The 16,552-nt window shown below is 40.8% G+C and overlaps 1 protein-coding gene across 5 annotated transcripts in view; it reads right to left on the minus strand.

Annotated features, from left to right (window-relative positions):
• DCDC1 (doublecortin domain containing 1) overlaps positions 1-16,552 on the minus strand; it is a 265,169-nt gene that overhangs the window by 157,745 nt on the left and 90,872 nt on the right. For all 5 annotated transcript variants that reach the window (XM_079987001.1, XM_079987002.1, XM_079987000.1 and 2 more), the window contains 2 exons: positions 11,934-12,026; positions 1,634-1,804 (listed from right to left, as the gene is read on the minus strand). In XM_079987001.1, coding sequence (XP_079843127.1) covers positions 1,634-1,804; positions 11,934-12,026 — 264 coding nt within the window. The remainder of the gene's footprint in view (positions 1-1,633; positions 1,805-11,933; positions 12,027-16,552) is intronic.

Raw genomic sequence — 16,552 nt, forward strand, 5'->3', positions numbered from 1 at the left:
ATTTGAAGTAAGATATAAAATACATTCAACCACAATGAATCACTAATAGCTGTGAAGTAACTGCAACAGTTAAGGTTAATATCTAAACTTTACCTTAACTTTACACTAAAAATGCATGGATAAATTCAGTTAAAACCACTGTAAAGGGAAATAATGAAGCAGTTTATATCAGTCAGAAATCAGGAAACAATCCTGAGAAATGTAATAGCATCTTCTAGAGCTTTAACATCTAAGCAGTAGAATACACAAAGGATTTTCCAATATTCTGCACCATGTTGGTTGAAACAGCTAACCAGACCACCTAGGAAGCCTCTCCGAGTATCAGCTAAAGAGTAAAAGCAAAAGTAAAACTACAGAACAGTGGAAACCCTACAAAAATGAAAGAAATTGGAAATAGACTCAAGAAACAACAAGCACCAACAGGGGATATTTGATTACTCTCACACTGAGATGGACATATTGACAATATTGTTGTAATATATGTGTTATATTTGTTTTTCCTGTTCCATGTAATCCAAGGAAGAAAGTAGTATAGCAGTACGTATTTACTTTTCAACTGTGAGCCAATTAAGATGCCTTAACATGATAAGTAAAGCCAATATGCAGGTAGAGGTTTCTTTAATTTGTTGTAAAATGTTTATATTTGCACAATGAAATGCACAAATCAGTTTATAACAAAAACAATACAAAATTATTTTTAGAAATAAAATCAGAGTAAAATTCCATCATAAAATCATATAGTAGACACTATAAGAAGCTCAAGGGGATGGAAATGGTTCTCTCCCATTTAATCCTCTCTGTAACACTAACCTGGTCCACATGACACAGTAAGCCCAACTATGGCAGCTCCCAAAGAGAAGCATGCAGCCATTTTTCTACACGTCAGTCCATTTTCCTTCCACACCAAGCAATCCATTCATTTGTTGCTGGAGTTGTTATATATTCTATCCACTCAACGAAGGGAGCCACGGTATTATCTTTCCAATGAATTAATAACAGTCTTTCACCCAAAGAGCAAGTGCAGAAAGTTAATTTATGTTGACCCTTTGCCATACCCCATATAGTTGGTATATAGTTTAAAACAATATTATCATCTGACAATATTACAAAAATTCTACCTAAGCATGTGCTCAGAAGCTATCTGCTTGTGAATGTCAAGTGTGTGGAGAGGTTTGGAGACTGAAGAGAAAGGCCTTTTCACACACACACCCCTGCACAGTCATAAGAAGAAAACTCTTTTGGTGCCCTGCATGAAGGCCTTATTCAGGAATGAAAGTACATGTAAGTTGTTGCCTGCTATGATATGGCCCCTGCCGCCAAATGCTACAATTTAGACATGTGTGTTATTCATAACTGAAGTTATTTTCATGTATTTTTGTGCTTGGGAATATGTTCCTATGTGCAAGATGTAATGTATCCCTCTAACTCTTTTTTCTATATTGGATTAAAGGTTTTTAAAGTGTTGTCCTTATTAGACTTACGACTATTAAAAATGAAAATCTTAAGGAGGATATGGAAACATCATCTCAGATTAAGCAAAGTATAAAACTGAGAATTTACATTGAATATAATTGAATACACACATTAAAAAAACACAGATGGCAAAGCGCAATAGCTGTTAAACTACACATACCTTTAGCTGCAGTCCCTGAGACGAAACTGTGTTTGCAGGAAGTTCTTTAATATGTTGGTAGACATAAGAAGCACATTGCTCCTGTTCCGCCTGTAACTGAGGGGCAAGCTTAGAGAGCTGACCTTTGTAGCTCTTGATAGCTGCCTGCAGTTCATCAATCAACTTGTTCACCTGAAGGGTTAAATTATGAGAGCTGTTAGCAAGAGGCAATTGTTGATGTCACACCTATTAGAATGTTCATTATAAACCTGAAGGAAGAGATGACATTTCTTTGCAAAGTCTGGCAAAAAATAGAGAATATCTGTACTCCCCCTCCCCAATCTAGCCACCTATTGTAGAAAGAAATATACCCAAATAGACACACAAGAATGAGCAGGCAAAAGTAATTAAATCAAAGGAGCTCTACTTTGTCCTATTTAAGGATGCTCAGATGCTTTAATACTGCTTGTAATTATTTTGAATTAATTAAAATGTATAGGTCATTTGCTACTAGATTAACATGTTCAGCCACTTAATGATTTTTTTAGAATGCATATTAGTAACAACAGGATGCTGCTTGGAGGCCTATGGGTAATAAGCAACTAACAAGTCAAATAATAGTAATAATAACAGTTGCTATTGTTGTTATTGGAGGAGGGAAGCCAGAAACCAATAAAACTGTTAATCCAAGAAAGAAAGAAATGGGGGAAATGCTTTATCAGCAAATTGAAAAATGCTTTTTTTGTATAGTGAGTGGGGTGGGGTAAGAGGACAAAAGATGTGAGGCCCTTCTCTACATCTAATCCAAGTTAGGAGTGTGTGGGTGTACTTCCTTTCCCTGATATCCTGAAGATAAACTCTTCTTTCTCACCTCTCTTTTGTTTGATTCTGTGGGATGTTAAATATGCAAAGATGTTTTAACAGTGCATGCAATTACTTTCAATTGATTACAATGTATAGTTCATCTACTAAATAAACATGTTCCGTCACTTACTGAATTCTGTAGAGCACACATTAATAGTAACAGAGTGAAGATAAATATACAAGTCACATATAAAAGCTTGTAAATTTGTTATATCTGCAAAGAGAATTTTAAAAGAACATTACTAGGAAGGGTGGCTGCCTAGAAAGGAAGGAAACAGAAGTAGTGGAGAGGAGTGTGTTATGTACAGAGCGGGGATGCAACATTGTCAAAGTGCTATGTCTCATGTCTCAGATATTGCTTTAAACCAGATATGCTACACACTGCCTGCAATTAGGCTAAGTCTGCATTTCAAGATATCTCTGTTCTTGTTTCATGTAACTTTGATGCCTAGAATTCACTGGTGCTTTCCTTCCGCTTACTTCAGAACCATGCTGCAATCTCTCAGAAAGCGTAAGAAGTGTTTGTCCAGTCATCCAGAGGTTACCGTTAAATATAATACAACGTGATACTGGACACTCCTGTGGTATCAGAGCAATGCTGCGCCTAACAGAAGATTTGGGTTGTTTCTAGTCAGACATGGAAGCAGTGGAAAGATGGTGGATTGCATCTCTGCACAGAGATCACAGCATTCAATCACATTGAGTAGCTATTCTTCTAGGAAATCTCTTTCTCAAAGCATGTATCATCAGTTCAGGTTTCTTCCATTCTAGGACATGAAAGGCCCTGTCAACAGGGTACTTATATTACCCTGCCTCTAGAAGAGTTAGCAGCCAGCAGTTCAGTTTAGCTGATTTCAGCCTCCTGGAGCTCATGGCCAGGACTTGTAAACAGGTGCAATTGTGAGGGGCATTTTCAAGGAGAGGCATGGTGTAGAAAGGCCAAGAGACATGGACGGCAAAGTTTTTAAGCAGAGGTTGTATGACCATCTGTGATGGATGCTTTAGCTGAGATTCCTACATTGCAAGGAGTTAAACTAGATGACCCTAGGAGCCCCCTTCCAACTCTAAAATGCTTTGAGTCATGCAAAGTCAGCAGCCATCTACAACAGTGTAGAACTGCTAATTGGACAGGTAATGCTTGACAGCATAGTGGCAGGAATCCTGGGCATTCTGACCACTTAACACCAATTATTAGGGTACAGTCATCAGTTACTTCTGATATTATGTTTTTTAAAAAAATGAATTTATAATATATTTAAGTACGGTAAAGGTAAAGGGATCCCTGACCATTAGGTCTAGTCGTGACTGACTATGGGATTACGGCACTCATCTTGCTTTACTGGCCGAGGGAGCCGGCGTACAGCTTCCGGGTCATGTGGCCAGCATGACTAAGCCACTTCTGGCGAACCAGAGCAGCGCATGGAAACACCGTTTTTATCTACTTGCACTTTGACGTGCTTTCGAACTGCTAGGTTGGCAGGAGCAGGGACCGAGCAATGGGAGCTCACCCCGTCACAGGGATTCGAACCGCCGACCTTCTGATCGGCAAGTCCTAGGCTCTGTGGTTTAACCCATCCTGTAAATAATTCTGACTGATTGTGGTGAATTTCTCACCATTAATGGAGGCATCTGTTGAGCCATCCCAAAGAGATGCTACAGTCATTCTTTTTTTTCTGGAGTGGTGACAGCTTTTACAAGGCCCACCAATCTGTGTGAGTGGTTCGATTTGCTAATTCTACTGCATCCACCATTTGGCACCATGATGCTAGACAAGATTATTTGGCATAAATCAGCTATGATGACAATGGAGAGCAACTTGCCATACCAAATATGACCCCAAGCCCATTTCTGGCACTGGGTTTAAAAATAGCCAATTCCTTCCCTTTTATCCTTCATGTTCCAGGAAGATAAGTTGGGTATGCATAAGAATATCTTGTGAAGAGAACAATAGTTTGCAAGGCAATTCACTCCTAAGGCACTGCTGCCCTTGCCATTAACAACTATTAAGAAAAAGCAAGCAGAAGAATAAAAGAAAGTACATTATACATATGAACTAATAGGATAGACAGACAATGCCAAAATGTTTATATTGTAAGATGTGAGATGGTAACATTAGCATTAAATGAGGCAGGTTGTTGAGTCTTGTTTATATACCATCCTATACGTTAAAACCATGTTGCCTTTATATTTGGATTAAAACACTTTTAATGTATTTGTATAGAGCTTTTTGGTGATGCCATTATTTCTCATTATGTGAATACTGTTTGACACACCAGAGTAATGTGTGTAATTGTTCTCTTTATATTTGCCACAAGTATACATCCCCCACCAATGTATATACTGGTGGCATATACATAGAGAATAATGACACACATTTTAAAGATGATTACTAAGGTTACAGATTATCAACTTTGCCTGCTAATTCAGCTTTGTTAGCTCACTTAAAGTTTGTATGTGGAATTTGAGTTGCATCTTGATAAAAGAAAGAAGTACCGGTATCTGTTATTATTTGTTCGCAATGCTCTTAACGTTTCTCTGGCTACATCAGATGTACCTTTCATCAATAGACTATGCTACAAAATGTCTTTCCTGTTTTTTTCTCACTCTTTTGGAAACAAGATAGTTTCAAAGGTCAATCTGCAAGTGACCAAAACCAACAATATCAAAAGTCTATGTTCCTAAACCATTGCACATTAGAATATTTTTTTTTTCTATTTCTCTATGCTGCAAAAGAAAAAGAAGAAAAAAAGTCACTATAAAATTCTTCATTGTGAATCTTTTTTTTCTAAAATAAAATCCCTCTCCCCCCATTCAAATACAATTGTGAAAGAAGACAAAACTTGACCTTTTGTGATCCCCGTATTAATAGGTCTGTTCATAATTCAGTCTGTGTGTGGAGAAGCATCCATGTGGAAACATGCAGGCCTGTGAGATATATAGCCTTTCCCTTTGCACATTATCTGACCCTATGAATCCTTCTCACAAAAGAAGGCTTTATGTATGCATAAGTTGGGGGGGGGGGCAATGCATACTCTTATTGTGCTTCACAAAACATGTACTCGTTCTCCAGGAAAACTCAGCATGGATTTGGTTGGATAGACTGCAAGTAGCCAGAAAAGAGAGGCTGCTGCTAAGAAGAGAGCCTATCTTTGTTTTGACTTCTTAGGTCAGATTTACATAGATGCATTTATTTTGCTTCTGTTTGGTGCTTTCTACCAAGCAAAGGTAAACATGTACATAAGTGGGGTAGGGGTGGTTGCCTCTTCTAACTTTACTAACATACCTGCATTAGATCACCAGCAAAAAGCACCTGCTGGGTTGCTTTTCACTTTGTGAAATGTGTGTCCATAGCACACTCCAAGTATCGAGATACAATAAGCACATACACACACAAGACCAAGGAGCTGAGCTGTCACAGAACTTCTTCTGAAGCAACATATTGAGGAGTAGTGGATATAGAAGGAACCTAAGGTCACCTAATCTTCTCTCTGTGAGGTAGCATCCCATTCATTCTGTCTTTCAACCCAATGTGTACCATGCAATGAAATCAGTGCCTTGCTTCCGCTTTGTTTTTCTGCTATAAAAACACAAACATATTCTATGACCTGAAGGAGAAATAGGTTTGGAAGTTGTGAGCAGCAACTTGTGAAATCTACAGAGCTGTGGAGAGGCTTGGTAGGAATTCCAGTACTAAGGGGACAGGCCAGGTGGAAGTGAACCCAATTTAACCAGTAGATGAAAATTCAAAGAGCACATTATTAACAATATATGGGAAATGGACCACAACTAGAGATGGGGAAGAAATTCAGTTCAGTTTGCATCAAGGGTGAACACTTTCCAAAAAAAATATGCAAACAGTATCAAAGATACCCTTTGAAATTCACACTTATCCAAATTTTGCAGTTCTCCAGTCAAGTAATGTGTACAAAAATGTATATGCTAAAATGTGCCTATAAATGCATCTATTAATGAAAGTGCATCATATCATGGGAAATCGCTCATGTAGGCCTACCTGGGGGAGAATGAATGTCCTTATGGATCTTGGGAAGACAATAAAAAAATGGAATGCAAGGAAACGGAGGTAAAAGGAACTCAAAAGTATGTTTATCAATAACACCAATACAATAAGCTTGCTGTAGGACTGTTTTTAAAATAGTAACTATGGAATCCGTACGATCTCTAGAAATTTTCACATTTTGCAACACAGGGGTTTGTTTGTTTACTCAAGGTTGGCAGAAGCTGGCACAGAGCAACAGGAGCTCACCCCGTCGCACATACTCGAACCAATGACCTTCTGACTGGCATGCCCAAGAGGCTCAGTGGTTTAGACCACAGCGCCAGTGCACAAGTGCAACATACTTTGCAAGTGAAGTGAATGCTACAATCACTTGGGTCCTATTTTGACATAATGCTGACTTCTAGGTATGCAATGAAACAGGCAAACTATGAGATTTCCCCCTTGTGGGAATCCTGTCCAGAAGCTATTCCAGAAATAAGAGCTGTTTGACAGTGGAATTTGCTGCCAAGGAGTGTGGCGGAGTCTCCTTCTTTGGAGGTCTTTAAGCAGAGGCTTGACAACCATATGTCAGGAGTGCTCTGATTGTGTTTCCTGCTTGGCAGGAGGTTGGACTCGATGGCCCTTGTGGTCTCTTCCAACTCTATGATTCTATGATTCTATGAAATAACCATATGGACGAATAATTCTGATGTAAATGTTTCACAGGTTTGTCTCCATGGGGAATCATTTAAAGAGAACTGAGGTGGAGGCACATATACTGGTAAGCATATAGAATGTTGCTAGGTGTTGGGCAGTGAAGTAGATTTCATGGATTCCTGCTGCATCCCCTAAAACAGGACCACAATTTGCAGGACCCTCCAGAAAAGCATGGAAGGTGGTGGGCTACAGTGAAGAGTGGGGAGTTGAAAAAGCTTTCCTCCCCTTCCCTTTCATTCAAGGAACACCACATTCAATTCAACTCATGGTTTATATATGCATGCTTTTAATTACTATATGAGGAGCTGAGATGACTGGATTAAAATAGCAGCAACGAATCAAGGTTTTGGATAAAATAGTTGAACAGTTTGGAGAAAATCTTCAGTGTAGAAAACAAAACCAAGTTTCATTAAATGCCAACCACTGTTTAAAGAGGTCTAGAAATGAGTTATCTTATTATATAGTAACCTTAGTTTTTCTGTTATCGCTTAAAAATAAGTACTAAATTTATTTCTACAACATCTGGATTATTAACCAGGAATAACAATTAGCTACGGGGTTCTAAATGAATTTCAAGCACTGCAAGAGTTCAGACTTCAAAATAGCAGCAAAAGATTTTACTAATAGTATTGTAATAAAATTAGTTAAATGTCTTACTCTTCTCTCTGAAAGAAGAAGGTTTGGGTACTCCAGAAATTGACATGGAGATAATGCTCCAATTTTGCTTTGAAGCAATTTTGTATTATTTCACTTATAGAATATGCTGTCAAGTTCACAGCATGAAGCTTTGCAAGGAAAAGTCTTGATTTAATAGTTCTTCATTACAATGTTTCCTGCAGAATCTTATGATTAGCACACTATGTCTTGATGCTGTAAACTACAGTTTTTCCATAAAAGTAGGAATTTAGTTAACATTTTCCTTTGGAGCAGCAATAACAGGGCCTGGGAAACTGTGGCTCTTCCATTGCATCCATAGCTTTACTGGCCAGGGCATAATGTGGTAGTACACACTTTTGTTTTGTTTTTTGCTGCACAATTCCCATATTAGAGCAGTCGTGGGGATTGAAGATTGGGCCCCTCATTGACTCGAAGGAGTTATTGATCTTATGGATCCAGAGCCTCTGCCATCCCATCACCGAACCGCCCCCCAAAGTCCCATTTAGGGGCTTTCCATTGGCTACCTTTGGCAAGAGAGCCACCAGCAGTAGCTGATCACTCTGCTTGGGACCCTAGTACAAGAAAGCCTATCAGAGGCTTCTGAGAGGCAACTCCACTGCATCATTGTCCCCTAGCCTGTGCTGAATTCCTATACATACTTACCTAGAAATAAATTCCACTGAACCCATGTACAGAATTGCAGATATTTTTTGTCTGGATGATTAAAAATGGAGCTCATCTTGACAGTTTTGGGGTTGTGTGTTTTTTGCAGCAGATAATTTTCTTATTTAAAAGAATAGATATATATTCAGACACCTGGACTACAACTAGGTTCAATTTCTCCAGGTAAAGACTCCTGTCTGAAACCCTGGAGAACAGCTGCCAGTAATCAGTGTAGATCAGTATTTCTCAAACTTGGATCTCCAGCTGTTGTTGGACTACAACTCCCATCATACTGACCACTGGTCCTGCTAGCTAGGGATAATGGGAGTTGTATTCCAACAACAGCTGGAGAGCCAAGTTTGAGAAACATTGGTGTAGATAATACTGAGCTAGATGTATGAGTGATCTGATTTAGTGAAAAGACAGCTTCCTACGCTCCTTGTATCCTTAATTCCACTATACCCGAAGAGTCTAAAATGCTTCACATGGGCATAAAAGAACTATATATTTGGCTCCAGCAGAAGGTCAGTGGCTAAACATGGCACACAGAATCATCCATGTGTTTCTGTTTTAAAGTTTTTATTTGTATGTCTGTAATAGTACATTTTTGACAAATCTGTAATATGCTTCTTTTATTTATTAAACCGTTAGTCACTTTATCTTGCCCAAAGCAACTTACAACTAAACAATGAATAAATGTATAGGTCATAATAAGCCACTATACATGTTTATGCAGAACTTAGAAGAAAATACTAATTTGTCATGCTTATGAATATCTAACTTCACTGAAACTATTCTAAGAAAATTTTGCTGCTGATGCAAATTTTGCTGCTGATACAAAGTGATATCAATGGGTGATTGGCATATTTGAATACTGCCACTGACCATGAGGACATGTGTTCGGAGATCACTCAAAATGGGCCAGGAGACATTATTTCTTTCTTGAAAGACAGTTCCAGGCCCTGTGGTGGGAGAAGTCTTGTGCCCCCAATGTGTGAGAGAAGGGCATTGATACTTATTTACATTGAAAGCAGAGGCTTTCCAGTTGAATTATCCTCAAGGCGCTTACAACTAATGGCAATAATACAGTACATAGCAAAGAAACAAACACCACACACACACAATCCGTAAGACCTTGGTTTGCCAGCCAAGAGATGGGACCGGTGTGTGCTATCTTCAGTTCTACAGTCCCAGGGCAACTAGCTGTTGGAGCAAAATTAGTTTATTTTCCCCTGGTGGGGGTTGGGTGGGACAGCATGAGGAGATCAAGATCCATGCAGTTTCTCCTTCTGTAGCTGATTAAAGGGGCCAAGTATTGATAAATATACCAAAGCAGTGGATTACTCCAAGAGTTCTTTGCTCAGTTTTGTCATCTGCAGGGCTGGCCCAAGACATTTTGGCACCTGAGACAGACCCTAAAATGGTGCTCCCTTCCCACCAGTGAAGATCTACATCAGGAACAAGGTGGGAAGAAAGACTGACATCAGGATTTGCTGCCATCTAAAATGGTTGCCTCAACTTGCCTTGTGGGGGAGCTAGACCTGAATAAAGATCTACATCAGGATCTGCTGCCCCTGTGGATCTGGCCACTTGAGGCAGTCACCTCACCTTGCCTCATGGGTTGGCCGGTCTTAGTAATCTGTTAGGAAGTGCCACTGCTTTCCCTGTCTGCTTTACAGACATACCTCGGGTTAAATATGCTTCAGGTTGAGCGTTTTCAGGTTACGCTCCACGGCGACCTGGAAGTAACAGAACGTGTTACTTCTGGGTTTCACCGCTCGCACATGCGCAGATGCTCAATATGACATCACGCGCAGTCACATGTTACATTCTACTCAGGATGCGAATGGGGCTCCGGAACAGATCCCGTTCGCATCCAGAGGTACCACTGTATAATGATTGGCTGGGAGACGGACCAAAGTAGTTCTGGTTCACCTGTGGAAGACCCAATCCAGAACAGGTATTAAGTTTGCAGCTTGCTTTCTTTATTCTCCCACACATTATGAACAGCAGGTATTCAGATAAATTTGGTGGACTTCAGCTTTGTGGACTTGATCTGAGTACTAGTTAACAGAACAGGAAAATAATTTTACCAAGACTCCACATTGGCAAAGAGTCTGTGGGCTTGATTTCCACTTTAAAAGGTTATTGTGCTGTTCTGCATTATGTCACAACTGGTGCATGGGCAGGCAATACAGTATGGCGGTGGAAGGAAGGTTGGCCACTTCATAAAAACCTGCAGGGATCCGACCTGGGGCTTCAGGAGTTTGGACACAAAAAGTAGGGCATATGTGAGTGAAAAAGTTGAGTGAACAATATATTGTTGAGTGAACAATCTATGGCTTTTTAAACTGGGGTGGGGTCTTGGATGGTTGTTGTTTTTTGCCATGTTATATATTGTTGTGTTTTTATATTGTAGTAGTAGTAGTAGTAGTAGTAATAGGACCTCCTTTTCTGCACATTGGCCCATGTAAATTTCCAATTGATCCTAAGAAGAAGATGATCCTAACTGTGAGAAGTGAAGTTACAGGGAACCAGGCAGAGGGCCTTCTTAGTAGTGGTGCCTTCCCTGTGGAACACCCTCCCTCCAGATAAAGGGGGTAAGGAGGTAAAGGGGGTAAGGTGATAAAGAACTATACAACTTTTAGAAGACACCTGAAGGCAGCCTTGTATGAGGAAATTTTTAATGTTTGATGTTTTATTATGTTTTGATATATGCTGTAAGTGGCCTAGAGTGGCCGGGTATAAATAATAAAATTATATGATGATGATGATGATGATGAAGAAGAAGAAGAAGAAGAAGAAGAAGAAGAAGAAGAAGAAGAAGAAGAAGAAGAAGATCCTCTGTACATGAGTGCTGTGCCTATAGTATAACTGAATTGTGTTAGCTATGAATAGGCCTCTAATGCATCAGTTTTAAAAACAAGAGGAAAAACCACCCCAACCCTCAAAAGATAAGTTACAAAATATCTCAATAAGCTACACTTAATCTAGCTATTAATGGATGAAAATCATTTCCGAATTTGAACAAATTAATTGGGAAATAACTACAACTTGTGTACTTGTGCTACTAAGGTAAAGAAGTATCTTGAAGTATCTTGAATATATTTTTATTTTGAAGTATCTTCGGTGCCAGGTGAAGACTTTTTATTTTCCCAGCCCTTTTAAAATCAGGCTTTTAAAAATCTGTTTTTGCCTTTAATATGGTGGTAACCTCAGAAACTTGTTTAGTCCAGTTTTATTTTCTGCTGTTTAAATTTCAGATTTTGTGCTGCATTAAGATTTATGACTATTATTTTAATCTTATATTTTAGGTCATAAGCCAACCACATAACTTCTTTGTCAACGGTGTTGAGGAGGAGAAGAAATGTTATGTATACAAAACCGTATCTGCTGTTTTGCTAAGGAGTACTATTCACTTACTTCATCTTGTTCTGAATATAATTCTTCTTTTTTCATTGATAGAATGCCCTTGTCTGTGATTTTCTCTTTCTGGCCATCTATGGCATAATCCAGCTAAAAAAGATGACAAAAATTGTGAAAAGACACATCATTTCTATCAGCTCTTGACAGTAGATTTCCTGGATCTTCCTATATTGAGTGGAAGAACAAGAGCATGAGTGCCTTGCCCATCCACTGGGGACACCTGTACCATCAGACACCTATTGTGGTACCACAGCCTTTTAGATACATAGAATTGTAGAGTTGGAAGGAACCGTGAGGGTCATCCTGGCCAGCCCCCTGCAATGCAGGAATCTTCTGCCCAACGTGGGGCTTGAACCCACAACCCTAAGATTAAGAGTCTCATGATCTACCAACTGAGCTATCCCAGCTTGACAGGGTGTACTTGAGTAAAATGTGGTCCAAAGAATTACTTCATATTCTGGAAACTGAAGTATAGTTTCGGTCGACACATATTGGAATTTTCATGTGTATGTCATTAAAACTTTAATCCTATTCGTATAGGTGCCTAGAGAAAAGGACAGGTGCACATGGTGGGCTGGGTGTGAAACGATAATCTTGCTTTCCTACTAGGGAAGTACAGTCAAACCTCAGAACTCAAATGGCTCTGTTCCTGAACGTTTTGACTCCCAGACGCCGAAAACCTGGAAGTGCTTCAGTTTTCGAACATTCCTCAGAAGACAAACAACTTCCGAGGCACGGTTTTCTTTTTCATTTATTTTGCAGCCAGCCCATTGATCCTCAGTTTATTTTGCAGCCAGCCCACTGAAAGTTTCAGAAGCCGAACAGTCTTCAAAAACAGAAGTTCCACGGTAATTAGATTATCTCATGCTTAGTTTTAGAGTAGAAATACAGGGACAATTCACCTTCAATCAATCCATTTTATTTGTATGCCATCTTTTCAAAGTTAAAACATTTAAGAATTATATACAGTGGCGTAGCGTGGGTTGTCAGCACCCGGGGCAAGGCAAGTAATTTGTGCCCCCTAACCCGTGGATTTCCGCCCCCTAACCCTACCCCTAACCCTAACCCCCAGATGTTGCGCCCGGTGCGGCTGGCCCCCCCTGCACCCCCCACGCTACGCCACTGATTATATATCTTACAACAGCTAAGAATTACGTAACTACAAACTTGACAAAAGTCATCATAAAAATGATCAGAAGTACACAACCAAATCAAACAATTTCCACATAAATCACAAGATCCAAAATAGCGATACAAAAAATTAACAATGCCCCCCCAACCCCTAAGCAAGACCCGAGCCCAAGATTTTGTTCAGCAATGTCAGCTGAATTCAGTCAGGGCCCTGCCCTCCCAGGTCAGGTGGAGAAAGGCCTGCAAGGCAGGGAGCAAATATTCTATCTACGACTCACAGCCAAGATGGTCAACATCAAAATTTGCAGTGATTTTAATGGAACACCATCTAATAGATGGGAGACACAGTACCAACTTTGGGAAGCTAAGGTCTATAGAAACTATTTATATATGAAACTCTTTCACTCTCACGCACAGCTAAAGTCTGGATGAGTCTTATTGATGCAAGAATCATATTGTCACATGACTGGGCACTGATGTACCAACTGAACTGAAAGCTCAACTGATAGAACTGGCAGCACAAGTTACAGGTAATGCTAAAGAATTACTGATTAATCCATCTCTGGCAAATAAAAAAGGATTAGCACACACGGGGGGGAAATTAAATGAACATTTTTGTACAATACACTCTTATTATTATAAAAGAACAGATTATTCATATAAGCATTTAAAATTTTGTCTCTATATTGTTGAGAATTAATCATGTTAAATATACAATATTATGGTGTATACAAATTTAAATAAAAGTTAAATCAAGGGAGTGTATTTTCACATTGGAAAATTATTATGCAGTGTTAATAGCATCTCCTTCAGGTACCCAGACATAATGATAATATGCCTCTTTTTCTCTTTTTTTTAGGGTACAATTCTCCTGTCACTTATGCCTACTGCATATTTACTTTTGGCATAATTTAACTGGAAGAGACACATAATAGATCTCTCTCGTTAAGACTGTATGAAATTGCAGTTTGTTCTTTCTAGGTCTGCATTTCATGTGACATTAAAGTGTGTGGAAAAACAAGCTACACTGCATCTCACAGAGCCAGTAGGAAGCTTACCCAACAGAACTGTGAAGTACTGTTCCAGAATGCCAGCTTCTTCCCCGAATCCACTTCTTTCCCCTTTTTTAGACTCTAGCTCCTTATTGGGTGCCCTTTGCCCAGAACTGGAAGCTTTTAACTTCAGCTGTTTGGCTAATCTCAGTTAGAGAATGCAAGGAAGAAAAGCAGTCTGGAATTCAGGTTACAGGTAGGTAGCCGTGTTGGTCTGCCGTAGTCGAAACAAAATAAAAAAATTCCTTCCAGTAGCACCTTAAAGGTAAAGGGACCCCTGGCCATTAGGTCCAGTCATGACCGACTCTGGGGTTGCGGCGCTCATCTCACTTTATTGGCCGAGGGAGCCGGCGTTCAGCTTCCGGGTCATGTGGCCAGCACGACTAAGCCACTTCTGGCAAACCAGAGCAGCGCACGGAAACGCCGTTTACCTTCCCACCGGAGCGGTACCTATTTATCTACTTGCACTTGACGTGCTTTCGAACTGCTAGGTTGGCAGGAGCAGGGACCAAGCAATGGGAGCTCACCTCGTCATGGGGATTCGAACCGCCGACCTTCTGATCGGCAAGTCCTAGGCTCTGTGGTTTAACCCACAACGCCACAACTAAGTTTGTTATTGCTATGAGCTTTCGTGCACACAAAAGCTCATACCAATAACAAACTTAGTTGGTCTCTAAGGTGCTACTAGAAGGATTTTTTAAAAATTTTGTTTCAATTTCAGGTGGTACCCATACCATCCATGTCCCTCCAATGAAGACAAATCTCCTTCGTGAAAGCATCCCATCATCCCTCTCCTAGTCTGCGTCTGCTCTTCACACAGCAGTGGAGCAATTGTGGAAACATCAGCCAAAGCAAATCTCTTCCAGCCAGACTATATTTTCATTCAGACAGGCCAGCCCTGGGATAGAGTAGCAATGATCCTCAGCTGTACCTGACTTGTCACAATGACAAATACACCCAAAGTGTCCCTCTCCCAGAGTACAGTGGTACCTCGGGTTAAGTACTTAATTCGTTCCGGAGGTCTGTACTTAACCTGAAACTGTTCTTAACCTGAAGCACCACTTTAGCTAATGAGGCCTCCTGCTGCCGCTGCGCCGGCGGAGCCCGATTTCTGTTCTTATCCTGAAGCAAAGTTCTTAACCTGAAGCACTATTTCTGGGTTAGCGGAGTGTGTAACCTGAAGCGTATGTAACCTGAAGCGTATGTAACCCGAGGTACCACTGTACTTCCCAATAGTGTATGATATCCAAATACACTAAAACACGGGTGTCAAACACAAGGCCCGCGCGCCGAATCTGGCCCGCCAGACCTCGTCATGTGGCCCGTGTAGCTGCCGCCGGCCGCCAGCTTTCACCTTTTATTCTCGCTTTTTTTTTTTTGACACAAGAAAGCCGCCTCTTCAGCGCATGCGCGGCAGCCTACAAGCCAGAGAACGTCTGCCCTCTAGCGGCGACCAAACTGCTGATGCGGCCCCCGATGAATTTGAGTTTGACACCCCTGCACTAAAAGCTCTCGGAGCAGGAGTTAAAGAGTGTGGCTAACTCAGCATTAAGAATACAGTCATACCTCGGGTTACAGCTGCTTCACGCTGCATTTTTTTTGGTTGCGGACTGCCGAAACCCGGAAGTACCGGAACGGGTTACTTCGGGGTTTTGGCGGTTGTGCATGCGCAGAAGCGCTGAATTGCAACCCACACGTGCGCAGACGCACAGATGCGGGTTGCAAATGCTGCGGGTTGCAAACGTGCATCCCGCACAGATCATGTTCGCAACCCGAGCGTCCACTGTAATTTTCAAGAGAGAGAAACAAGAAACACCAGGAGGAGGGGGTGTTTAGCTGAGTTGGGTAACTTATAGCTGAAATTTATTGAAAACTGTAAAAAGTGCAACAGAGATCAGCACCTGACACTGTTGCCATGATTTTCAGCAGCTGCACTTAGTCTGTAGTCCTGTATCCTAATGAGACAGAAGATCAATTTTTTGGATTAGCACCAAATCAAAGCAGGATAACAGATTAATTACATCACAGATTGCAGCTAAAGCATGCACCTTTGTCTTCTTAAACATACCTGACCAAAAATTGCTTGGCCTTATCATTTAGCGACCATAGTGATATACATAATCTTGAGTATAGATCAGTTACTTAAAGGTAAATGTAAAGGTACCCCTGCCCGTACGGGCCAGTCTTGACAGACTCTAGGGTTGTGCGCTCATCTCACTCTAGAAGGCCGGGAGCCAGCGCTGTCCGCAGACACTTCCGGGTCACGTGGCCAGCGTGACAAGCTGCATCTGGCGAGCCAGCGCAGCACACGGAATGCTGTTTACCGCTGGTAAGCGGTCCCTATTTATCTACTTGCACCCGGGGGTGCTTTCGAACTGCTAGGTTGGCAGGCGCTGGGACCGAACGACGGGAGCGCACCCCGCCGCGGGGATT

This window comes from Podarcis cretensis (assembly GCF_951804945.1).
Source record: "Podarcis cretensis genome assembly, chromosome: 1".
In the NCBI taxonomy this organism is placed as follows: domain Eukaryota; kingdom Metazoa; phylum Chordata; class Lepidosauria; order Squamata; family Lacertidae; genus Podarcis; species Podarcis cretensis.